The sequence below is a fragment of the Vanacampus margaritifer genome, chromosome 20, assembly GCF_051991255.1.
Source record: "Vanacampus margaritifer isolate UIUO_Vmar chromosome 20, RoL_Vmar_1.0, whole genome shotgun sequence".
Lineage (NCBI taxonomy): Eukaryota > Metazoa > Chordata > Actinopteri > Syngnathiformes > Syngnathidae > Vanacampus > Vanacampus margaritifer.
The window spans coordinates 16,566,991-16,594,610 of NC_135451.1; the positions used below are offsets into that span (position 1 = coordinate 16,566,991).

Sequence of the window (27,620 nt, forward strand, 5' to 3'; positions counted from 1 at the left end):
CTCCCAAAGCTCCATTTTCCCCAGACTCCCAGTTCTCCCGCCCTGCCCTTCCAATATCCCTCTCCAGGCCGCCAATGAATAGGCGGAGAGTGGTGTTGGGGGGGGGACGGGGGGTTAAAAATCGGAATGGAGCGTGGATGTTGACGGACGGTGGGGGGAGTCACGGGGGGTGAAGGAGGGAAGGAAGAAAAGTGGAAATCCATTTTGAAACCCATTTTCAATTAGGGGTCCACAAGCTGTTATCACAGGTGTCCCAGAATGGCGGCCCGTAAGTGAAAATGTCTCCTATCCGTTTGTGAAATGAAACCTTATCTGGGCGGCACAAAGATGGCGGGGGACAGCGTATCTGTAAATTACTTTCCATCCGTGCTGTTAACGGGAACTTTATTTCTGTCAGATGACACCCCCCCCTCCACCACCTCTTCTATTTACTGTTGATCATTTAAATGTCTGCCTAAAAAGACGGTGGCCCCTCGACCCCTCAACCCCCCCCCCCACCTCTCTTGCCACTCTTCACCTGTCAGATTTTCTTCCTTTTCTTCTTGAAAGCGGTCCTTTTGCTCCGGGAATTTTCTGGCCAAGCCCTTTGTTGTCCTTACTTGAACCGCTAAAAAACCCGGTCGCCAATTACAAACTTTTACAACATCTTTCACGAGCCTCTCATTCTCCCGCCCTGCGCCCCTAATCTTCCAACTCGCATTCCACACTTGCCCCTAAATATGTCAATTCCCAAAAAAAAAAAAAAAAAAAAAAAAACATCCCACCAATAGCAGTGATATCCTACTTTTTTTTTTTTAACCCAACAAAAGAATCAGAGGACTTTGTGGTCCACCTGCCCGTTGAATGACGAGAGTAGGAGGTGGAGGTGGTGGGGTGGTGCGGAAGGAGTGGAGAGAACCCCCCTCCCACACACACACACACACACACACACCCCACACACCCCTAATCATGGCATTGTCGCAGCACAGTCGTCTCTTTTGAGTTGTCAGGCAAGAAAAAGGGGGTTGGAGAAGGGGTGGGGGGGTCTGCGGTGGAGCGTGAATGGCACAGAGGATGAAGCCACCTTTTAGTAGCCAACCACATGAGAACACTGCGCCAAAAACACCCACTTGGTGTCTGAATAAAACTTCCAACGAGGATGAGAAACTTTGTGAAATATCCCGTCATCGGACTTAAAACTATTCCACTATCCTTCGGATCTGGCGCCCGCAGGGTTCCTGCGGACTTGGGATCAGGGGCTTCTTCCGATGAGGGGAACCCGCGCCACAGAGGCGACTCGGCAGCTGCTCACAATTACCTTTTTGTTTGGAAGGGGAATGAAGGCAGCAGGGGTTAAAGTTGGGTGTAGGGTTACACCTGATAAGAGGTTATGAGTTCTGGCGGAGGGGAATGTGGCGTAATTATAACCGCCCAAAGAATGTTAGCTGCCTTATGAATCCGAGACAGAGATTCAGGTCTGGTGGTCTTAAACTTCCGGTTGGGTGACTTTGAAGCCTATATTAGCCGTGTAAGTAGATCCGGCATTTATTCACCCGTCCTTCACGTGGAACTTAATGAGGCAGGATGTTTCCATCTCTGTGGATGCTTTCACAAAATTCACACAGTGACACACTTTCAGAAATGAGTCCCACGTTGAAAACTTTACACCCGTTTCCGCTATTCAGTTTCACAGACCGTCTCTGACACTACATCTGAAGTAGTGAAATTGCTTGCAACATTCAATAACTGTACCTTTCACACACTGCAACGGGAAAACCCGTAGTGTCTTAAATATACCGAGCAGGTGAATCGCGGTCTTTCTAATCTGGTTCCAATCCGGGAATCTTGCCTCTTACCTCCTGCAGTTTTCCAAACAGTCATTACATCAGAAAAAGAAAAATCAGCAATTATGGCGCCAAATGATATCCCTGCTTTTTCCACATCCCCCTTTTCAACGGGCCCCCTTAATTAATAAAACTGTGTTGGCCATCTGGCGATGACTTTTTTCCAGGATGTGTGGGGATGTTCAGTATTACTTTACCCACTTCCTGTGATAACTCCCATATGGAGGGAGAAAGTCGCCACCACATATTCACCCTATACACTGGACACTTGGGATTATCATGTTTGACAGAAGCCTCCTCCAGGGCAGTCCACCTCCAAACCCCCAAAACCAGTCCAAAATCCTCTCTCTACTAATGAGCGCAGCTGTGGCTTAAGGGCAGGCAGCAGGGACCTCAACTCTCTTTTTGCTACGTCTTTAGATTTTCCTGCTATATACATACATATATATATATATATATATATATATATATATATATATATATATATATATATATATATATGCAGACGCGTCATTCTCGCATGAAAAGAGGACTACTGCCGTAACGAGCTGTAAGGTACGCTTTTCGTTCATAAGAGCATAAATTGAAGGCATTGCTATGTAAACAAGTTCAGCGTCAAAAGTGTTATATACGGCATGACTCACAGCAAAGCATGGGAAAAAGAGGGTAAAGCAAACAGTCACATGTTTAAATGCAGCTTTTGGGAGTTGTTCAGAAATGACATCATCGCGGTTAGAAAAACATGCAACGGGTCAGGGACATCTGCGCTTAAATGTGATGATGTGGCCTCGACATTTCTTTCGTCGACATCAAAATCAAATTTTAAAAAAAATCAGTAAGACACTACAACGCTAATCATAATCTTGAAAAAAAAAAAAAAAAGTCATAAAGGAATTTGTAAAAGCTGATTTTTACTAACTGACTAGCTTTCCCAGTGATTTAGGTCAAACCATTTAGCTAGCTACACATCTAGCTGTTAGCTAAATAGCTCATTCACAACCTGCACCCTCTAGCTAGCCACCTAAAATATTTTGCTAAGTAACTTGCCAGGACACTCTTGTAAAAGAAATGTTTGATCTCAAAAGGTTTTTCTTGCCTAATAAAGGGTACTCAAAATAAACTAATACTGACTAACTGGCTAATTAGGTAATATGTGAAAAACATTCGACCACGCATGCTATGCTTGAAAGGGTGGCCAATATAGCTAACAAATTAGTTAACATGGTAAACAGAGGAAAGAAATATCAATACAACCATAACTTAGGAAAACTTCCTGATCTGCAATGCAAGAAAAAAACAACCCCCTAAAAAAAAAGCAACTAGGCCTATTGCCACAATGTTGCAGGCATGTCAAACTATTTTTTGTTGCGAAATGCCTTGAAAACATAAATCAAACATTTTCTACCAAAAAAAAAAAAAAAAGGCTAAAAGGCAATTTAGTAAATGGAGCTAAAATCAATTGGCTATAGCTTCAAGACCAAGACTAGCGTTTAGATTCAGCACGAACTGGTGAACAGGTACACAAAAAGGAACACGAGTCTTGGGATGACGTTGGCGTGCACGGAGAGCGCGTCGTACCGTTGGACGTGGTGCTGGAGGCCACCGCCTTCTCGCTGATGTCATTGCGCGCCGACGAGCCCTTGGTCGCCACGATGGTCTCCACCCTCTTCTTCTTCTCAGCTGCGGAACTGGCCTGGGACTGGGTTTCCATGGCGAATGCTCATTCCTCAGCACTGCATGGAGACCGGATAACTACGGGAGAGGCCGGGACAAGAAGCTTTTAATGCAATCGTTACAGGTTCGAACTCAGGAAAAGAACACAGGAACAAAGTAGAAGCTTTCACACGTGTGCGGACAACAAAAGGAATGACTTTTTTTTTTTTTAACCGTCCCTTTGATAATTAGTGGGCTACCTGGTGGTTCATGGGAGCCACCAACCAACTAACTAACTAACACATTTACAACATCATGCCTCACACAGCTATAAAACACGTCGCTGGTATCTAGGTAGGCCTACTTAACAAGCTAACTACCAAAGCAGATCAATGGATACGGCTCAACTCTCTAGCCAATTATCTAGTATTATCTACTGTAACTAACTCACTAACTGAGATAACTACTATAACTAACTCGCTAACTGAATGCTATCCGGCTAACTCTGATAAATTGCCTCGATAGTTCTAAACCATCTAGCTACCTAGCAAGCTAACTATTTTAGTGGCTAGCTAACTAAGCAAACATCTCCCTTTTTTCCTTGACAGACACGTCTAAATTAATTTTCCAGTTACGTAGGCTAGCTAACCGACGAGTTAACTGGCTAGGTACAAATAATAAATGAGAATGCCAACATGAAATAGCTTAAAGGAAAACCTCCGTCCCGATCTATAATGCTGAATACAGAGCGGCTCAGCTTCATTCCTTTTTGGCTATCTAGAAAATCTGAAGTTATTTAGAAGTATGTCACCTTAAACTTCTGACTTCCTGCCAAGAAAAAACAAGCCACAAACAACAAGACGAGATCTGGGAGATCTGACAAACAAAGTAAAAGCGAGTGCAAGATAGTCATGCTCGTGTTAGGCAGTGAGGAGAAACCTTAAGGGTATATACCGGAGAATGAGTATAAAAAATGTAAGGGGGGAAAAAGCAGTCCTGGAAAAACAAGGATTGTTTGAAGGCCCTGTTGGGAATATCATGGTGCCGGGCAATTTCTCTTTCAAAGAATAAAAGGTGGTTGAAGTTAATGCCGTCTGTGGGTTTTAGAAGAGCGCGAAGCGGCGTGCCGTCTGGCAGTTCAGCACCTCAGAGGCCGTCTACAAACACGAGACCATCGAAGTCATGCGGGTCTAGGATTATTAGCCAGACAACAGCGCAAGCCCTCATTGACAAGCTGGTAAGTACGCGACAGGTCAACATTTCAGATGCCAACGGTCATGGAAACATTTAGCCTGGCTTCCATCAAAACTGGCTGATGCCACGTAAATATGCGCAGGCTAAGGCTACTTGCCCCTTCTTGGAGGAGGACGTGGGTTGCCATTTCATTCCCGGGGGGTTGCGGCTGTACCATCTTTTTGCCACAAACACCAAAGTGTCATGGTTGGGTTGTTTTTTGTAATATCTTTGCAAACAGTCTGGAAACGAGCTCATATCTCCTGCAAACTCTTACATCGAACTTTGTTAAGTAGTGTTTTGTGAGCTAACTCGTTAGCATGTGACTTTTGCTACATCCCTTCCATTTTGTGTTAGCTACCTCAGTAAGTACCTAACTAACTGGTGCTAACAACTAATAGCATGACTATAATGGCATACAGTATATACTGATATTATAATACTTGCTATTATGTTGTTGTTAATTTCAGGGATGTGATTTGACCAAAGTGAAATTATCTGAAAATTTAGCCGGGGGTCTGGGGGCCGCTGGCACCCAGCTAGGTCCAGGGTTGGCTCATGGGTTTTCCGTGTTTTGAAGTACTTTCAATGCACTCACATGACAAAGAAATAGACAAAACAACAGCATAAATTTTCAATGTATATTGAACTATCCCATATAAAATGTCAGTTTTAGTCAACTCAAAATCAGTCACATTCAAAAACATTGGACTGCCTTTGCTTTTAAAAACTATCACTGAGAATATCATCATATCTAACTAATGTGATTACTAAGTTAACACATCAATAATGTTGAAGAGTTCAAATTTCATGAACAAATAATTGTATCATGACCAAATGAAAAGTAACTCATATTAGAGCATACCACAAATGTCTTTGTTATAGCAGAAGATGTTATCTGTCGGAGTCATGTGCATACACAATGAACTACAAAAAAAATAAAAATAAAAAAAATAAATAGGATTTTTTTTTTGGGGGGGGGAGATAAAAAAAAGCGGAATTCCGCGAATTAGCGGAAAAATCACATCCCTGTAATTTTACAAGTCTGCCATCTAGTGGAAGAGCATTCAATTGATGATAGAAATGATTGATAGAAATGAAAAGAAATTCCACACTTTGATCCAAATGTTACAGGAAGCCATCTTGTTTCCTAGCCAGCTACCTCGCTAACTCGCTCCGCTTAGTCTAAACTAGCTAGCTAGCGGGGCCAGCTAACTGCTTAGACGCCATGGAAAGATTTAGTCCTGTCTAACGTACAGACTGTCTAATTAGCCAACAGAGACATTTAATTGCCGTGCACTCTGTAAACATTCTTGCTTTATTGCAAGCAGACTCGGGGTTGGGGGGCGGGGGGGGGGTGTTTTGTTTGGGGGGCGTATGGAGGAAGTAGCGAGGGCTAAACTTCAGACAAACACTGCGCGCTTTGTTTGTTTTACTCTTTTTTTTTTTTTTTCATGCATGTCATCTATCCCGACCCGTAGCAGCAGGCAGCATCTGTAAGCAATTGCCAGCTTGCACAAAGAAAAAAACAAAAAGAAAAGAAAAACACACACACAATTACTCCCCGACCAATCAAAACGGAATTAAACAAAGCTCGTCTAATGGCTCCCACATGACACGCAGCGCCGTCAAGCAGCTAAATACATTTTGCGACAGTGCTTTGATTCTGTAAACAGCCCGCGGGCCGCAGGTTTCCCACCACGGAATTACAGTTATTAAAAAAAAAAAAAAAGTGTAAGCATTGTTTTGTTGTTCCTGGAAACTCAAAAAACAACAAGCGAATAAAAGATGTGCTCCGAAATAATAGATTACAAGTGGTTGCATGTCTTTGGAATAGCACAGAAGCCGCTACCTTTTGTAAACAAGCACGTCAGGATTTATCTTCCGGGCCCCGTTTTGATCCGCATGTGAATGTTGAAACGTTTGCTCTTGTGTTCTTTTCTTTTTGGGAGAAGGGAACCTGTCATGTCATGTGATCATACAGTACAGGTTTTGCCCTGTTTAGGATCGAGGTGAACCGTTTTGGCGAAGTTTATTTGGGTCGTAGCCGCAAATAACCTCGTTGAATGACATCGTATATTGTTAGAATGAAGTCGAAAAGAAATGTTTGTTTTTGTTTTTTTCGGGGGGTTGTTTTTCAAATTTATTTTTAATTTACAAAGAATTTATTTTGTGTTTGTTTTTTAACTTTTTCAGGGGAAAGCTTCATTTTTTTTAGGCTTAAGGAAGACATCATTTAGAATATAAGAATATAGATGTAGTATTTTATAGAAAAATATGACACAAAGTTGCCATTTTTAAAGTTAAAAATAGTCCGTAAACTGTATTATGAATATTATGATTAGAAATTCTGAAGATTTGTAGAGTTTTTTTCTACAAAGCAGTTAATCATACAGAATCAAAGCCTATAATTTCTATATTCTTTATTCTATAAAATTGTATAAAATTGTAACATTGCACTGGTTGTATTTTTTTCGACTAAAAAAGTTGAACACTTATGAAACTAAAGCAGTGCTTCTCAAATGTTATGCAAAACATTCATGGGCAACGCTGATTATCTTGTGCAGGTGTGCCTAATGAAGTGTCCCATGAACGCGCAATCCCACCTGAATTTCCACTCGGCCTCCCGTCTCATGATTAATCCTCGTGTTGAATTTTCCTTACACTTGTAATAGGAAAGAAGCCTGATGATTTAAAATTAAAAAAAAAAAAAAAAAAAAAAAGTGTGTGCAACGCCCTCCAGGTGAGCTCCACTCCAAGGAGATGGAATGGATAGCGGGTTCAAGTTTGCTGTTTGTAGCGGGGGCGGCGAGGGGCATTCCGCCGCCAAACATTCCCAAGTCCGGGCCAGTGGAGCGTGTCTGACCGGCTTTTTGTGTGCCGGCAGCGAGCGAGCGGCAATTAAAAGGCAGAACTTTTCACCCCTAATCCCGCTGACCTGCGCGCCACGCCCTTCACACGCAGCTGTTCTCTCCTCCGTAAACTTGATTGCAAGTTGTTTGGTTTTTTTTCGGGGGGGGACGAGCGCATCTTCATTTTGCGCTGTAATCCCTCCATGCACTGAGCGAAGCCATTTAACAGGTTTAAAATGCGGCAATTCACACAAAAAAACATCCTTATTTTTTAAGCACATTAAGCAAATCAATTTAACATAAATTATACGCCCGGCGAACAAAAGGCGGCGAGCTGAATGTCAAATTGGACACATCAAAGCCAAGAGCAAAAATAAACTCTTGACGGCTTTTTGTTTTCACCACAAACTTCCTTCACACACAAAAACTGAAGCAAATGTTCCAAAGAAGTCTTACGGGAATAAAGTCATATTTTTGGTGAAAATGAGCTAGCGAGCGTGAGCAGCAAGCGAGAGTGGCTAACAAGAACTCACTGGAGTGGCTAACTAGTGGCTAGCAAGACCTAGCTGTAGCAGCTAACAAGCGCGGCTAGCGGGGAGAAGCTAGCAAAAGCTAGCGAGCGCAAAACAAAGGTTGGCAAGCGGCGGCAGCGACAACCACCTACAGTCCCGCTTTTAGTATTTTTAATTTTTTTGATATACCGCCAATGAGTCTAAAATAAACACAAAAATTTCCTTGTGACGTTATGCTAGCCTAATAGCGTAGTTGCCTCAATCATATTTTAATGTTTTTGGAAGTAGCTAAAAATGACTCAATTGTGCCGTTAAGGACTTATTGATGATTTCCATTCAATACAATACAACACTATTTTTTATTATTTTCCATTATCCATCTTTTTACGAGGATTACAAATTATTTTCAGACAAGGGGTGGGTGGGGAGGGATAATTTCCTGTAAGCCGGTGAGGTGTCTGCTTGGATTTGCCGCACCTCCTCCTCCTCACACATGAGCTGCTGTATTTGTGTTCATTTCATTAGGGTGACTGTTCAGTGTCGAGGGTCCCGCCGGCCCCGTTGAAGGAGGAGGGTGATGGGGGAGGGGGGGTGACGGGGACGGGACGGGGGGGGATATGGCAGCGGCGCAGCATTCATCATCATTACATCAGCGACCACCGAGATCTGCTATCTGCGCCTTATCACGAGTGCAGCGACGCCGCAAGTCGGAGGGGAGGGAAGCGATGGAGACGATTGGGCCAGATTGCCAGTGAAAGTGGGATAAAAAAAAAAAAAAGGGGGGGGGGGGCAGAAAATGGGGATGGGGAGGAGTGAGTGAGTAGGTGCCCCTGCATGCCTGCACATGTTTTCCCGTGTGTGTTTTTGCAAATTTCACAGCTATGCCAACGACATGAAGGTTCTGCTGCACAGCTGGAACAACTAAAAACACTCCAGGGGCGAAGGGGGATTGAAGGGGGATTGAAAAAAAAGGGGGGGGGGGGGTATAGGGGTGAGGAAGGCGGGGTTTGCGGCATCTAAGCCCCGCAGCAAGATTATCCCAATCTCGCAATAAAACAGAACGCTGTGCGTGTGTTTGCATTGGATAAGGTGTTGGCCAGACACACGAGGGCCCCTCCAAACCTCATGTTTGGCAAATGGACCCTATTAAACTTTAAAAATAAAATAAAAATAAAAATTTGTTTTAGTCGCGTTTTTTTTTTCAAACTTTTTGCTTGAAAAAAATATTTAATTCACATACATTTTTTTTGTTTTCGCAGAAGATATACAACTTTCAGTATTAGGACTTTTTCACATAAAAAATACATTACATTGTTCCCAGATTAGCTTTTTCGACCCAAAAGACTTCAAACTTTTTTTTTCTGTTTTCTGTTCTCACAATATTATGACTTTCTCACCGAAATGTTGTATTGGTAAGAAAATAACCTAATGGTAGGTTCAAGGCGACAGCGGTGGTGCGTGCTGCACTTCAGCGGACACGTCACGTGTTTGACACTCCCCAAACGTATTGCCTCTCCCAAGGAAAACCGCAACGCCCACTTGCAGCCTAGACGGGCAGCAAAGTGCGGTCGTTCGCCAGCCAGCACGAACATGGTGCCCAGATGGTACTAGGTCTGACATGAGGGGGGCACCAGCCCCTCAAGGGAGGGCTATTTAGCAGGAATTAGTCACACCCTGCCACACACACACACACACACACACAATCCCAGTTATGCGCATGCAAAGTGATTTTGTGCGCAGCTTTTTCCTACTTTTGTGTGGTCGATCGGGACTGAAGCTCATTTACATGTTTGCGTCAGTTATTTTAAAAGGATTTGTGCACAACTATTTTTCAATTGGCCTTGGGGGCAAGCAAAATTGTGCGCTGGAAATTCTGCCTAGCAACAAGTGACAAAAAAATTGACAGATTCTATATTCCAAAAAAAAAAAAAAAAAAAGTAAAAAGTTCTAATATTGTAAAGAAAAAAGGAAAAATATTACCAGGATAAAGTTAATTTTGTAACTGAACTCTGAAGGTGATTGAAGTCATTTTATGAATGAAGTAATGCTTGAGATATATATTTTTTTCCAGCAGAGTTGTATTTTGATGTGTCTTTTGTGGTCAAAATTGCAACAATAAAATCCTATTGTATTAAAAGGAGGCGGCCATTTTGCCACTTGCTGTCAACTGAAAATGGCGTCACAGTGGCTCAGGTAACGACCAATCACGGCTCACCTGTTTTCTGGGTTTGGTCATGTGATGTTTGATTTGTTTGTGCCCAACAATTGTGTCGGCTATGCAGCGAGCATTAGCGGACGCCAACCACTCCATGTTTATAGTTTGCGTCAAGGACAAACAGTGGCTTTGAGCGGCGCTAATAGGATTATCCCCGCGAGCCGCGGACCTCTCTACTTGCCGCACAATGCCGCCCGGGGACCCGAGCGCAACTTACATTCCTGCGTAACAAACCCGCTCGATGTAATCGCGACGCTTACACGACGCCTCTTTTTTCCTTTTTTTTTGCCGCGCCGGCTACACGGCAGATAAGGCCCGAATAAAGCGGGCGCTCCACAATGGCAGCCTTTGCTTGTGTTCCGACTCCACCACAAAGCATATTAAAGTATTATTTATATATTTCGGCCTGTTTGCCTTTGATACGACACTTTCTTGACGGGGCTGCAGAAATGCTTATTCAGCAAACTGCAGATTAGGACTTCAGCAAAACACGGAAGGAAGGTCCTTGGGAAAGTTTTCCGGCAAATCCGTGCCGTGCCTGGGTCCACTTGGCATCTTAAAGGGGAACTTTTTCCATCTTTTTTTTTCACTCATTGAGTTGTCTTCATATTATCCCTGAATTGCCACAAATGAATCCTTAATTACTCCTTTACTTGTCTTAAATTATTTTATTTGGATGACTCCTTAAATTACCTTAAGATACTTAAACTGCCTTAAAATCAGAGATGGCAAATCTAGGTCCAGAAAGTTAAAAACCCTGCCACAGTTTGGCTTTAGCCCCTGGCGCTAGCTAGCTACCTAGCAGGTAAACGAGCACCATGGGAGCTAGCTAGGGAGCTAGCTAACTAGCACCTGAGGCTAAAGCCAAACTGTGGCGGTGTTTTTACTTCCTGCACCTGGATTTGCCACCTCTGCTTAAAGTAATCTGTTCCGTTACTCTTTATGTTTCCTTATACTTCCTACTTTCAGTAACTCAAATCCACTGCCTTAAATTACTCCTTAAAAATAACGCTTTTGATGCCTTTATTTAGTCTTCCGTCGCCTCTTAAGTTACTCTCGTCTACTTCCACTTGCATTGAGACGGCGGCTTGATTAATGGCGACGTGGAGCGAGCGTCTCCGAGGCCGAGGTACCCGACAACAAGTGCCGGAGGGGCGCGATAATGCGCAATAATCACGGCGGCAGACAATCAGGCGAGGGCCTATTAGCTCGTCCCATCAGGAAGGCTAAGTGAGAAATGAGCTCTTCCCGAGCGCCTCCGCAAATCATCAACAGCCCCCGCCGCCCCCGCCCCCGCCCCGCCACTGCAGCGAGAAGTCATAATGTTTACTTAAAGACTGGACCGGATGCCCCAGCGGCCGGCTTTATTGGCTCTTATTAATTCCCGCGCTGGCCCCCGGGCGGCGCCATTTAAAGCGCATTAAAGGCTTTCAAATTGGACCAGATGAAGTCGTCGAGTCCGAGTCCCGACGTTAGGCTGCGGCGTGATGAAGTCCGACCCAAACGCGTGCGGACGGACAAGAAAGAAAGCAAGCCGGGGGATGTAAAGGAATGCTCGATGAGGCCCGGTCTGAAATGTGCCACGGGAGGAATGTGGCGGGAAGGGGGGGGGGGGGTTGGGTGATGGAATGGCAAGGCTTTAATGTTGCACTTCCTGCACGGATGGGAAGACTTCCAGGGGGTAAACGGTGGGTTACGCATTCCGAGCATGCTGAGAGCGATGACTTTTCTCCGGCCGCACGTCCACCTTATCTGTTCGGAGACGGCACCGACATTCCTGCCCGGCGGGAAGGAGGACACGCCGTCACTACGACAACCGAAGCATCACATGGCGAGTTTGCTTCGACGTACGCCTTCATTTGAATGAAGCTACCTCACTCCTTAGCATGAATGATATTACTTCAAGTTTCTCCTTAGGTTACTCCTTCAGTTGCCTTTTAGTAACTCCTGAAGTTACCTACTCTTGAATATGTTTTCAGATATTTCTTAAGTTGCCCTCAATTTTTCCTGAACTTGCTTCAAGTTACTCCTTAAGTTACCTTAACTTAATCCTAAATATCGCAAGCTACTTCTAAGTTGCCTTCATTTTTCCATAAGATGCCTCAAGTCACTTTCAGGTACGGCGTGTTAAGTTATTCCTTAAAATTACCTTAATACAATCTTTTATATGCCTACAATTCCTTAAGTTGCCTTTAAGTGGCTCCCTAAGATGCCTTAAGTTACTCCACAAATTACCTTAATTTACCTTTGACATGTGACTATGCCTTAAATTTAATTTTTGCATAAGTTGCCTCAAGTTACTCCTTAAAATGCCTTCAATTACTTTTGAATATGCTTTAAATTCCTTAAATTACTTAGGTTACCTTTAAGTGACTACTTAAGATGCCTTAAATTACTCTTGAATATGCCTTAAGTACTTAAGTTACATTAACTTACACTCACAGGTGCCTTCGATTTTTGCATAAGTTGCCTCAAGTTACTCCTTAAGTTGCCGTCAGTTGCCTTAATTTTTCCATAAGATGCCTCAAGTCACTTACAGGTACGGCGTGTTAAGTTATTCCTTAAAATTACCTTAACACACTCTTTCATGTGCCTACAACTCCTTAAGTTGCCTTTAAGTGGCTCCCTAAAATGCCTTAAGTTACTCCACAAATTACCTTAACTTACCTTTGACATGTGACTATGCCTTAAATTAAATTTTTGCATAAGTTGCCTCAAGTTACTCCTTAAGATGCCTTCAATTACTTTTGAATATGCTTTAAATTCCTTAAGTTACCTTTAAGTGACTACTTAAGATGCCTTAAATTACTCTTGAATATGCCTTAAGTACTTAAGTTACATTAACTTACACTCACAGGTGCCTTCAATTTTTGCATAAGTTGCCTCAAGTTACTCCTTAAGATGCCTTCAATTACTTTTGAATATGCTTTAAATTCCTTAAATTACTTAAGTTACCTTTAAGTGCCTACTTAAGATGCCTTAAATTGCTCCTTAAGTTACTCTTTGATATGCATTAAATTACTCTTTAAGTTGCCTTTAAATGGCTCCTTAAGTTGTCTGAAGTTACTCCTTAAGATGCCTTCAATTACTCTTGAATATGCCTTAAGTACTTAAGTTACTCATTTAAGTTACATTAACTTACACTCACAGGTGCCTTCGATTTTTGCATAAGTTGCCTCAAGTTACTCCTTAAGATGCCTTCAGTTAATCCTGAAGCTACTTGCTGCTTTAAGTGGCTTTCCGATGATGTGCATACATGTGTGTGTGTGTGTGTGTGTGTGTGTGTGTGTGTGTGTGTGTGTGTGTGTGTGTGTGTGTGTGTGTGTGTGTTTGTGTAGGCGGAATGCAGCAAATCCTGTGAGACCCCCAGTGTGTGCGTGTGTGCCTGAGCGTGACTCCTCCGGCGGCGCGGAAGCGACGGCAGTGGAGGTGCGTGCACATCAAAAGCCCAGCGCAACTCTCACGATGACGTCCCGCCGACTTTGGAGACGAGGCTCTCCCCTCGCTTTCATATCGGCCGCGTTACGCGCCGGCGCCACGCTGACTTGTTGAGCACACACGCAGACACGCACACACACCGGGGGTCCCACGAGGGTTTTCTGCACCCCACCTGAACACACACACACACACGTGCATGCACACGGATGGGAAAGCCATCAAAAAGTCTCAGCTGCGTACTGGGGAAGCAACGAGGCACACAAAGAAAATAAGAAGAGAGAAAGTCCCAACATCCACATGGAGCACGAGCAGAGACCACTCCATGAAAAGTGCGGGTGTCCCCGGGTGTGACACCCCTGGAGAGATGGGGAGCTCCAAAAAAGTCAAAAAAATAAAGTTTCTCTTAAAAACACTTGACCAGGCACATTCCGTTTCTCACCATTTGTTCACTTGGTGAATTACCCGATCACGGGGAAACTGTGGGTACTGCCACACCCCCATGTTGAACCATTTCATGTGGAAAAGGGTGTGCTAAAACACCCACACTTTTTCAGGTAACAGGGCTCAACACCCACAATTTCCCAACACACCCATGGGGGATGTGGGTCTTGCAATATCCAGACTTTTTGAAGTGAAAGAAGTCACCCAAACTATTACCAATGAAAGGGTTTAACACCAGAATTTATCCTGGTGGCACACCCATGCATTTGCCGATGAAAGGGTTCAATACCCACACTTTTCTCCAAGGCCATTGCAACGGGGGGGGATGTGGGTGTTTCAGCACCTATGTGTGTCCCGGTGAAAGGGTTCAACACCCACATTTTTCCCGGTAAATGGTTTCCACGCTAACACATTTCTGGGTGAAAGGGTTCAACACTTTTCCCTCGGGACATCACATCCGTTCCGTGTGGGATGTGGGTTTCGCAACACCCACACATTTTGAAGTGCAAGAGTTCAACACCCGAACTTTTACCAGTGAGTTTAAAATTAAAACTATTTCCTGGTAGCAAGGTTCAACAGCCATGCATTTCCCAGTGAAAGGGTTCAACACCCACATTTTTCCCAGTAAATGGTTTCCACGCCAACAAATTTCTGGGTGAAAGGGTTCAACACTTTTCCCTCGGGACGTCACATCCGTGTGGGATGTGGGTTTCGCAACACCCACACATTTTGACGTGCAAGAGTTCAACACCCGAACTTTTACCAGTGAGTTTAAAACTAAAACTATTTCCTGGTGGCAAGGTTCAACAGCCATGCATTTCCCGATGAAAGGGATCAACACCCCCAAAAAATGTTTTCCCAGAAAAGGGTTTGTTTGACACCACCAATTTTGCAGGTGAGAGGGATCAACACCCCCCCCCCCCCCCCAGAAAAGGGTTCGACACCAACAATTTTGCAAGTGAGAGGGATCAACACCCACACTTTCCCCCCGGGACATCACATCCGTGCGGGATGTGGGTTTTGCAACACAAGAGTTCAACACCCGAACTTTTACCAGTGAGTTTAATACTAAAACTATTTCCTGGTAGCAAGGTTCAACAGCCATGCATTTCTCGATGAAAGGATCAACACCCACACCCCCCCCCCCCCCCCCAGAAAAGGGTTCGACACCAACAATTTTGCAAGTGAGAGGGATCAACACCCACACTTTTCCCCCGGGACATCACATCCGTGTGGGATGTGGGTTTTACAACACCCACATTTTTTTTTTCCCAGCTCCCTGCATGTGGCTGTATTTATTGTCAGCCGTTTGACGTGAGAGAAGAGGAAGAAGATTGTGACTTAATGAAGACGTGCGAGGATTGTGCAAGTTAATTGGAAGTTGAACGCGGGATAATAAGCTCACCCGTCCTCACACCCCGAGAACGACGGCCCCATTGCTCACCCGCGCAATCAGCCGTCGCTCCCGGATACAACGCCACAGTTTCCCAAGTCTTGCGGGTCCTCATATGGAAATGTCCCCAACAATGGCGGCGCTAATGGCTTATTAGCCCGCGTTAGCTGGTTTGCATTGATCCCCCCCCCCCCCCGCACCCCCACCGCCGCCCCCGCCACCCCTCACACACGCACACACAAATGCCAGAGGGATGACAGAGCATGCAGGACTCTAATCACATCGCAGCTTCTTTCAATAAAAGCAACATTAACATAAACCCCGGCAAACGCGCAAACTTCGCTAGGTGCGTGCAGCGAGGGCGCGCGGGGGGGGGGGGGGATCAGGAGGGAAAGCCTATAATACACGCCATATGCGGCGGGTCGGCGCCGACTTCTCGGGGCCTCTCTCATGCCAAAAATGCTCTGTCGAGTGTGAATAAGACAAAATGGGAAAAAAAAAAAAAGTTTGGTTCCGCATTAAAAAGACATTTTAGGGTTAGCATGGCTACATGTTAGCATTGGGATCAGAAACACCACATAGAAATGTTAATGTTTTAAACGTGAAATCTGTTGTAATCCGAAATTTGCCAAACTTTTTAAAACATGCACCCCCTTTAGACATCCAGGTGGCGCACCCCATTCGGCCTCACGTGCGCAAAATGATTTAGTAGAAGGTAAACAAAATACTTAAATAAGTATTCCCCCACATTTTTAAGCCTTCAACATTTAAAGTTTAATTTGGAATATCATAAAATAAGCGGTTCGAAAAATGGATGGATGGCTAATTAAAACTGGTTCTGTTGTGTGTGCCTTGTCCACCAGGGGCAGTATGAGACTTACATAAAAATATACAAAGAAGTATATTTGCAGACTTTTTTTCAATATTTTTTTTTATATATTGTACTTTTAACCAAATTTCCTCCAGTTTTACATGGAAAACATTGATATTTATAAGCAAAAACCATTTAAGAAACTTTTTTTTCCTCTCCATTTCAATTGGTTTGTATGACCTCAACGGCGATGCTAGTTGTGTTAGCCCGTCTTTGGCGCTTTTGCACGGTGTGTTAGCATTAAGCTAGCAAGACAAATTGACGTGGTTTGGTCAAATACGCCGCAGGTGATACTCTTTGAATTTTGTTTACTTTTTTTGAAGACTAATTGGACTGCCGAACTGTTGATTGCTGTGAAATTGTGGCCACAGTTTTTGCTCACAACCCAAAACAAAAATCGACTTAGCGATTATTCACATCATGAAAAACTTGTCGGGGTCACACCGTTTTGTAAAGTCCATTTGTTGACCTAACAAGTGTATTTTGGCCCCATTTTACCTTCGGCCTTGAGGATTAAGACCCTCTAGATGATGTGGGTGCTTTTGGTGGCATAAAAAAAAAAAAGGGGGGGGGGGGTTGTGGGTGCGCACAGGTAAAGTCGTATCCAGTAATGGGAGGAGACAGAGACTTAGAGGTGCCACACACATAAAAGCTTTATAAATAATTCTAAAAGGTAAGACGATCCCTTGTCAACGTGCGCCAGGCCTTCGCAAACACACAAGAAAAAAACACGCACAAGAAAGGTCAATTTTTGTGAACACACACTCACGCACACTCACACACACGCGCGCAGTGGCCGGCTGCGAGTCGTCCACTTATCATGCAGGGCAGCCCAACACACCGGAGAGCTGTCTTGTAAATCTCTTTGTGAAAGCAGCTTTGGGGGGGTGCTAGTGAGGGGCTTACACACTGCTGAGCCCCGAGGTGCAGCTACACACACACACACACACACACACACACACACACACACGCACGCGCACACACACACGCACCTCCCTCAGTGGTCCCTCTCCCACACACTCACTTCACATCCCACATTCCCCGCTTTTTATTTTGTGGAGAGGAGGAAAAATGGGTCAATTTGACCCGCAACATACAGTATGCGAGCGGTGCACCTCTCACAGACCCCCCCCCACCTTCCCCCCGCCCCTTTTCCTAACCTGGCTCCTCGGGGTCCCAGTCAGGACTCCCAGAGGCCGCGGTGACTAATGTCCTGCCTGGGTCCAGACAATGACTAGGCGCACGTGTGGGAAAAGTGGTGAGGATTCAGGTGGGTGCGAGGGGGGGGGGGTGCGGGGGGGAGTCATCCACCTTTGACAAATAGACGCCTTGGTGGCCACAGAAGCTTTTTTACAACGTCCACATATGGTGAAAGTGGGAATATAATGAATTTATTTGGCTTTCTCCGTGAATAAGATCTACTTCCAACAAAACTGCATCCTGACAGAGGTGGCGCACCCCCCCCCCCCCCCAAACACCCCATACATGCGGACTGATGTCCACATAATAAATGAAGCGACAAATGCGTAAACCAGTATTTGCTGTACCTTTTAAGCCACGCGACCGTTTCAACATCCCAACAGATGTGGCGCACCCACTTTCTCGTGCGCACCCACTTCCTCGTTCACAGGAACTGACGGCAACAAAATAATTCAGCATGTAAGGTAGTCATTTCCACTACACCCCCTTTTCCACATCTCTACACAGTTGGTGCACCCCTTAAACATTTATATCCTCAATTGGGTACCGGTGCGCCTCCTTCAACATGTCAGCATGAGTTCATTATTGCGACGACCACAATGTCAACAAAACGATAAAAGTGTTAAGCGTGTAAGACAATCAAATTCTTTCAGCGACGCACCCCCATTAACATTTTGAGATAATGCGCCCCCCTCTGTACACACCCTCATATACATGAACAAATGGAACATAACATAGCGTAATAAATATAAATGGCAATCTTTGCCATACTTTTTTTATCCAGGCAACTTTTATCGCCTGATGGCGCACCACCTCATATACAAGTTGACATAAAGTTGTCTCGCCCGCTACTTTGTCTGGACTGCTGAGACGTAAAGTCAACATAACAACCAACAAATAAGTCAAGTCAGTCTTTTCAAACTTTTTTTTTAAGCCTCCTTCAACATGGCAATGAAAACAGCGCACCCCCACTTCCACGCACGCACAAATTGCATATGAGGCCACCAAAAATAATCGTCAACCTCAAAAGAATGCTAGTCTTTCACAAACTTTCTAAGCCAGACATCCCGAAAAAGCCGGCGCACCCCTCGCGCACCCCCTCGCGCACCCCCCCCCCCCTTGATTTCACATTGAGAGAGAGGAAAAGCGTATGTTTAAGTATTTTGCTATGTGAAAACGTCATACTTACGGGGAAAAAACAAGATTCCATTTGCACAACTACATACGTTTTTAATAAAAAGCAAAACTGGTTGGACTAGTGGAGGTCGTTTTTTTTTTTTTTTTTTTGGGGGGGGGGGGTATTGGGGTGTTCTACACACAATGTTTTCTGCTTCTTCATACATTTTTTCCTGTCAGCACAAGGCCGCCCGCCCCCACAATTTCACCGTAAAGTTCAAGCGGCATGATGACAAACTGTCATTAAAAATGTTTCCCTCTCTTTCTAGGAACTTGGATTCAAGACCCCCTCTCCCTCCCGAGACCACCCCCCCCCCACCCCTCCCTCCTCCCTGCAGCCCTGAAAGGAACTGGGCTTTGTCTACAGAGCAAAGCAGAGCGGTAGAACCCCCCCCCCCCCTTGCACCCTCCCCAAAACCCTGTTCCTCACTCCCCGTGGAGTATTGTTAAAACACAACACCCCCTTCCCCATCCCCAACCCGGACCCACAAGCAACCCCCCCCCCCCACCCCCCAAACCCCCCACCCTTAAAACAGCATGCTTTGCATGAGAAAAAAACGATTAGTCTTCAAATGCTGCGCTGTCAAAGTGGGGGCGCGGGGAGGCTGGGGGCAGAAGTTTGCTCCGGTAGTCGAGTCCTTCTTTTGTTTCTCCGAGTTGAGGACGACGAGGCGCCGTTGAACGCCGCCCACCCGCCCGCTTGCGTCGGCATTCTTCACAAGATAGGAGCGCGAGAAGAACACTCTCCGACCTGTGCGGAAATGAACAGCGGGGAAAAGCAGGGGCTGCTGGGGGCTCCTTTCAGGTATTAATCCCCCCCCCAACCAAGCCGCCCCGACAATGGGCCCCTCATTCAGACCCACCCCGGGAAGCGGCGGGGCTCAAAAAATGAAAGGCCGCCACTACAAACCATTCGGGCCTTCAATGCAGAACGCCATTCAAAGTGTTGCTACGAGTGCTCGTCACTTCAGTCGCGTTTAACTTTATTTTTGCAAGATATTTGCATGTCATGTTTTTGGGGCGGGACCCGGGTTGGCGAAAATACGCATATGATTGACACCCATTATTATTTCAGCGTAGAAAAGATAGATAATTTACCCAATAAATAGAGATAAACCGATGTTTTTTTCAGGGCCGATACCGATACCGATTATTAGTAGTCAAGGACGCCGATAACCGATATTTGGAGCCGATATTCAATTCCACAAAGGGAAAATATTGGTATCACAAATTGTTGTTTTTGTTTGGTTTGGTTTGCTTTCTAAATTTAAATAAAAAGCTTTTAAAATTTCTAAATATCTGAAGTATTAAATTTTTACTTTCAAATAAAGACAGAAGAAGCAGAGAGTTTCCCAGGGTCAGAAGCATCTCTGAAAATTTTAATAATTAGTTCCCTGATTTTTTTAAATGGATCTATTAATCGGCCGTATGATTCTTCAAAATGGCCGATGCGTTAGCGGGCCCGAAAATCAGCCCAGACGATACTCGGTCTAGCGGGAATTCATGCCACAAAAAAAAAAATTTTAATTTCAACACTGTGTTAATGTTCCCTTGGCAGTGATGAACACTTGAGGCAAAATTAAGTGAAATTAGAAAATGGAGTCATTAAGGTACTGTGATGCCCTCACATGTGGGCAAGGAGAGTTGGTACATTTCCAGACATCAATGGAGCACGACAAAAACAACAAATTAACAAAATAAATTTCGATTCTCAGTCAACTCAGGAAACTCGACTGCTGTCAAATGTTTTATTCCTCGCCAACACTCGCAAAGAGCTGCTGTAGGCCACAACTCACGCCCAGATGCTCACACGCACACTAACCAAATCACATGAATAATATAGTATGTATCAAAACGACACTTGATGAAACTAGTTTCTTTCTTTACAAACTCAAAGAGCCCATTGACACCCCGCCCTTAAAAAAAAAAAAAAAAAAAAAACGTCCCTCACAGGCGGTTCCCGTCAAAAACGACACAAGGCGACATGTGCAAAAACAAGCGCCGACCTCCCCGCCCCCCCCCCCGTCTTGCATTCGACAAATGGGGCCCCTCGAACCCCTCCTTCGCGCCTGAAGCCAAACACTTCACCTCTTGCGCCACACTTCACACCCCGGCAGCCGTAACCAAGCTTTTACGGACCGGGACGGGATCGGGGGGGGGGGGTAGACATTCGGATGGCGTTCGCTGTCCTGCGTCAGAAAAGACAACAAGGCGCTCTACTCAAACAAACGCCATTTCCTGTTGCAGATGCCAGAGTGCACAGAAATGGAAAAAATCGACATGCAATTTTGCCGAGCAGGGAAACACATCGAGATGTACGCATACTTCGTTAATAAAAAAAAATAATATATGACGTTTCTATTAGACTGGGCTTTGGCGCCATCTTGTGGCGTCGAAGGCAATTACAGATAGAGTGAGGAAATTAAAAACACAGGTTTAACATTTACGATCGTCAGCCCCGACTGTTTCTCAAACAGATTAAAGAGGAAAAAAAATCCCTCAAGATAATCAAGATAATCAGTCAGGATCATCTTTCAAAGACGTCCAACAATCGAGGCTTCACTTTGACTTTATTTGCTCGGCCCGATTATCGGTATGCGCATTCGCTGTTTTAAATATTGAATAAGTTTAGCATTTATGATTGTCAGCTTTGACCATTTTTCGAGCAAAATTAAGGAGAGAGAGAGAGAAAGAGAAAAAACTTTTAAAACTCTCCACACCAGAAGGATAATCACTCAGGATCATCTTTTAGAGACAACTGAGTCTGGATTTTGCTGACTATGATTGGAAGTGAGGAAAAATTCGGCTCACAGGAAGAAAAATTCACTCCAACACACCACATGATAATCGCTTAGGATCATCCTTGGAGATAGTTTTTCCTTTTGTATATGTAAACTTCACTTTAAATATTGAACAGGTTTAGCATTTACGATTGTTAGCCCCAAGAAGATTAAGGAGGAAACCCCCACACCACAGGATAATCACTAAAGATTATCTTCCAAAGACATCCAACAACCGAGGCTTCAACTTCAGCTTTGTTTGGAAATGAGGTAAAATTTTAGCTCGATTGTGATTGGAAGTGGGGGAAAATGCTCAAATTTCACTCATGAGGAGAAAATTCACTCTTACCACACCACATGATAATCACTTAGGATCATCTTTTGAGATTGAGTAGTTTTTCCTTTTGTATATGTAAACTTCACTTTAAATATTGAACAGGTTTAGCATTTACGATTGTTAGCCCCAAGCAGATTAAGGAGGAAACTCCACACCACAGGATCACTAAGGATTATCTTCCAAAGACACCCAACAACCGAGGCTTCAACTTCAATTAAAAAATGTTAGCTCGATTATGATTGGAAATGGGGAGAAATGCTCAAATTTCGATCATAAGGAGAAAATTCACTCTTACCACACATGATAATCACTAAGGATCATCTTTGGAGATCTTGTAGTTTGCCCTTTCCTGAGCTGATAAAGTTGGAAAAATCCATTTTTAGCACATGCCACGCCATAAGATAATTGCTCATAAAAATCTTTTAGAAACAACCAACAATCTGCCATTGGCTAACTTCGAAAGGAAGTGCAAAAAAAAAAAAAAGTTCAAATGTGGCTCACACGATAAGAAATCACTCCTAACAAACCTCACACCACAAGGAAATTGCTTAAGATCATCTCTGCCCTTTGCTGACTTTAATCGGAACGGAAGGGAAGAAATGCTCAAATTTAGCCAAATTATCGGTATGTGTATACTCCGCTTTACGATTGTCAACCCCAACTGAGGAAAAATTCGTCTCGACACGCGATAATCGATAATCACTCATGATCATCTTTTTAGCGATCCTCTAATTGGGCCTTTTAAATGTGTCCTGATTTTCATCATGTGTGTGTACCTTGCATGCCACATTTTGGGGGGGGACCAAGCAAGTGAGTATGTCGAACCCGAAAGAAGATTCGTTCCGAGGTCAGCGTCTCCTCTGAGCGCCAGCCTGGCTTGCGGCCTATTAAGCAAAAGGTCGCGGAGGGCAAACGCAAGCGGAAGGCGCGTCTCGGCTGGGGTCGACATATCTGAAATTACCGTGCGTGCGTGCGCGCGTGCGTGCGTGCGTCTTATCCAAAGACATCGCTAGGCCTGAAAGGTGCCTTTAGCAGCTCCTTGAAGCTGGGGGGAAAAGGGGTGGGGGGGGGGATATCGGGGTCCCGCTCTGGGACAATGATGGTTTGGAGGTTGGAGCGGGGAGGGGGGAACACATAGCATATTAAATGGGCCGTCGGAGCTGGGCCGGTCCGCGCGGAGGCAGATCTGAGGCATGCCCTGAAGGGACGGCCGGCCGGGGGATTAGCGGGCCGAGGAGGAGCCCTCCTGCGCAGCCACGGAACCCGCCCGCCAGCCCCCGCCCGCTCGCACGCACGTTTTGGGACGCTTTTCACCCCCGACGTCCTCTCGTCTTCTTCTGCGGCCAAATCAAAGCGAAAGAGGAAGTCTTCAAAAATGTGACTTTCAGATAGAGATAGACCGATATGAGTTTTTCGATTATCGGTAGTCAAAGGCGCCGATAACCGATTTTTTTTATTTTATGAAAGTAAAATTGGTACTTTGGTGCTATTGGCATGAAATCCTTAACTGAATTGAGAATCAATGTGAATCGTGAATCGAATCGGGCCCTTCTGAATCGAATGGAATCCATTTTGGAAATCTGAATCAATACCCAGCCCTACTACTTTTATTTATTTATTTATTTTCTGGAGCGCTCTACTTTTAAGGCCATTTAGGGCCTTCATTTTAGCAAAATCCATTTCATGACTTTCAATGCAGGAAATTCTGTATTTAAAAACTGAATAAATAAATTTAAAAAACGTGATTTTTTTTTTTTTTTGGGGGAGGCTGGCATTTAGCTAGTGGACTTTTGTTGTTATATGTTTTAACTGAGCAGTTCAGTGTCTACATTTGAAATATTTCATTTTTAGTTTCACAGTAAACTTCAACTGGAAGTGACAAATAACTTGAAGCAAGAACGCCTATTATCTTTTTTTTTTTTTGGGGGGGGGGGGGGTGTGCAAACAAGTTATTCCTTGTGTGTGATCATGAATTTCAATGTCATTTAAGCGTGTGGGACGAGTGAAAGTTGTTGTTTTTTTTAGTCACCTGGTCCCTTTACGTGCCGGATTCTCACCTGTGGAAGGTTTGAATGCAGGCACGCTTGGTTGTTAGCACAAACAACAAACAAGCCACGACAAGCAGACGATTATCTCCAAAGGAAAAGTCAACTTCCTTCGCACAACGCCAGCATTAGCACCACAACAGGACTCATTAGGGCCGCTCGCCTGATACGCACCCGCTCGCTCTCCCCGCGCGTGTGTGCGTGCGCGTGCGCGTGTGAGGAGAGGCCATAGCTCAAGAAGCTAATAGAATGTCACCTCCTCGCATTAACATGACAGCCTCCATTCTGCGGGGGCAGCGGGGCACATGGGGGTAGGAATGGGAGGGGGGCGAGCACAAACTCTGCATAATTTGGACTTTTCAAGTTGAGATAAACGCTATCGGGAATATTGCTATGATGTCCGTGTTGGGGGGAGAAAAAAAAGAAAAGAATCCTGGTCATGGAGATTCGAATCTTCAACGCCGGCGCATTCATCAGCGTCTCGTGGTTTTTTTTTATGGAGGGCGCACCTGTTTGGCATCAGTCCCCTTGACTTTTGCCCTTAAATGAAACAATTCGTGTCAACATTTATCTTGTGAATTGCATTGCATATTTTTGCTCCTTACTGTATTATGATTATGATTATTATTATGATTACACCAAAACCAAATTGACAGCTAATGTAGAATAGTTGAAATTGATGAGTTGGATTTTCACAAAGCTCACTTGAAGATCCCCCCCCCCCCCTAACATTTTTGGCCATGTGGTACTAATTTTTTTGTGCTGTCAAATTATTTTCAGGCATCCGCAATGTCTTCTTCATGCTTTGCATGTTTAATTAATAAAACTAAATAAATATCCATATATTACAAAAATAAAAAAATAAAACAACAATTTTACATTTTATATTTTGATAACATATCTTCGCAACGTTTGTTTTAATTGTTAAAATATTTTTTGGTAAAATGTAAAATGCAAACAATATTTACAATGTATAGAAAATACAAATAAGAGTAGTTTTTTTTTTTCATAGCATAAAATACTTGAAACAATTGGATTTTTTTTTTTTTTTTTTTAAACAAAAACTTTTTGGGCAATTAATCTTCTCCTAAAAGGTATCGAAAAGGAGATTTTTCTTTTCTTTTCTTTTGCTGATAATGTCCCAGGTGTGAAAAAGAAGATTGCGGCGCAGGAGGAAACCCGAGAAGCCAGCGAGCACCTCAAATGTGGAGCAGCTGGCCGCGACTTTCAAACAAAATATCTCCACATGTGGACGCTTTTCATGTGGACACCCCCCCCCCGCTTCGCCCCCCCCAACATCCCGCCTAAAAAAAAAAATGAACATAAACTTGCCCCCTTGTGCATAAACACACGCGTGAGTCATGCAATGCTGGGATTTCACATTCCTGACTTTAGATTTGGGAAAATTGCAATTTCCTTTAAAAAAAATAAAAATAAAAATTGATACGATCACATGGAGCAACACTTCAAGACGCTTTTCATTTTTTATGATGTTGCCTTAAGCAATAGCTGTGAAAACGACTTCTCTTTATTTATTTGGATTATACCGATTTTTTTTTTTCAATTATATGATTTTAAAAAAGTGGCAATTCAATTTTAATCCTGTGTATCACATTCACAATTCATTATTGTACTTTTAACTGCAACTAATACTAATAACAATAATATAATAATAATAATAATGTCAATAATACACAGTTTGTCTGTGTGTGTGTTCTTGGTCATGTTTTCACACACAAACACAACTGTAGCAAAGATACACATTTGAGTAGTTTTAACTTCAACTCATATCAATAATAATAATAATAATAATGCTAAAAACACTCAAAGTGCGAGATGAGTGTGTGAGGCACACACGCATACGCACATACCGACACATCTGACGCATTTGACCTTTTGCTACAAATAATCTTAATCCTAAAAATAATAGCAACAATATTAGCCGTGATGATGATAAGCATATGCGATACATTGTGTGTTTTTGTGCACGTGCGAGCGTGTGACTTCTGAGTCGCAGTTTCAGCATAAAGTACAACACGCAATAAAAGCAAAAATGCAACTGCAACTAATAATAATAATTGTAATAATAACAGTTATTATTGCCTGTGAGATACATTCGGAGTGTGTCTTCTTCACACACACACACACACACACACACACACACACACACACACACACACGCAACTGCGAATACTAATGCTAATCATAACAATGTATGAAATATATTGTGTGTTTGTGCGGCTTCTTGTTAACGGTTTTAACAAGTCCGAAACACACGCACACACACACACACAGTGAAATATGATCACACATGCGGCCCCCACAAGACACACACTCTACACACTTTCTCCACACACACACGTTTCTCCCAGTGTGCACCCAAAAAAGTTGTAGCTGCTCCAAATCATTTTCTCGTCTTTTCCAACAGACAACATGAATTAAAATTGTCCTCGTTTGTATTGCAAAACTTTGGAGCAAGTTTGAAGGGGAAGGGGGGAATGGGGGGGGGGGGGGAGTCCAACTTTGAGAGGAACTTTTCATGAGCAAAAAAAAACGAAGAAGAAGAAAAAAGTATGTCAATGCGTGTGGAATCGGCGAGACTTACTTGACGTGTCTTTATGGTCACTTTTTTGGGGGGTTCCTCCCTCTTCAGGTGGGGTGCAGATGCGCCTCTGGACGAGCCCGGGACCTCTTCTTCTTCTTTTCCTTCTCCTTCTCCTCCTCCTTCTTCTCCCTTTTCCACGCCGCAACTCCCAAACGGGGCAGCCAGAGTTGGTCCTCCTCTTCTCCTTCTTCTTCTCCTCCTCTTCTTCTTCTTCTTTCGTGTCTTCTTCTTCTTCTTGTTCTTTTGGGCGCCTTTGCTGCCTTCAAGGGCCGTCGGACAAGCAAGCGTCCGCTGCAGCCCGCCACTAAAAGTGTACGGTCACCCCAAGAAAGAAAGAAAGAAAGAAGAAGAAGAGTGCGCGCGTCACTCCGGTCTTGTTGCGTTTTTGTTTTTTTTCTCGAGAAGAGAGGACGAAGTGTGCAACTCCAGCTGCTCCTTCCCCCGTTTGACTCCTCCCTCCTTCAACTCCACACAGCCCCCCTCCTCCTCCTCCTCCCCCTTTTTGTACCCCCCCTCTTTCTCCCTCCTTCTGCTTCCATTTACTTGACTCAACTTATTTTTTTTTCCACAACGAAACAACACCGAAGTGTGTACATTTGCACCCATCATCATTTTGAAAAGCTGCATGACGTGCAGTCGTCCTTAAACCTTTTTGACCCCAAATGACCCCTTAAAAATACGTATAGTAGCACGTTAGGCTCAAAGTGGTCATCCAGAACATGAAGGTGGTAGATTTGTACATTGAGATTGTGCTTAAATATAAGACGATAAGTGTACTTACTTTCCTCATAGCCCTTTTGAACATACAAACTCTTTTACTTCAATTTATATTTGAGACTTGGAATGTGTTTTCTTTGTGTTCAATGAAGAACCAAACCAAACCAAGCGTACTTAACTAATAATTTAATTAAAATGTATCGCACGTAAAATGAAATTAAATCGTTCCCAATATAAAGGATTCCATTTTCCTTCGAATTGAGTTAAATACAACCAAGCTGTACTTAGGAAGTGAATCTTTCGGGAACCACTAGAGGGAGCCTGCATTT

The 27,620-nt window shown here is 43.9% G+C and overlaps 1 protein-coding gene across 1 annotated transcript in view; it reads right to left on the bottom strand.

Annotated features, from left to right (window-relative positions):
- gli3 (GLI family zinc finger 3) overlaps window positions 1–26,942 on the bottom strand; it is a 112,275-nt gene extending 85,333 nt beyond the window's left edge. The window contains exons 1-2 of the mRNA XM_077554800.1: window positions 26,575–26,942; window positions 3,402–3,575 (exon numbers count right to left, since the gene is read on the bottom strand). Of these exons, the coding sequence (XP_077410926.1) occupies window positions 3,402–3,534 (133 nt within the window). The 5' untranslated portion in view covers window positions 3,535–3,575; window positions 26,575–26,942. The remainder of the gene's footprint in view (window positions 1–3,401; window positions 3,576–26,574) is intronic.
- Between the last annotated feature and the right edge of the window lie 678 nt (window positions 26,943–27,620).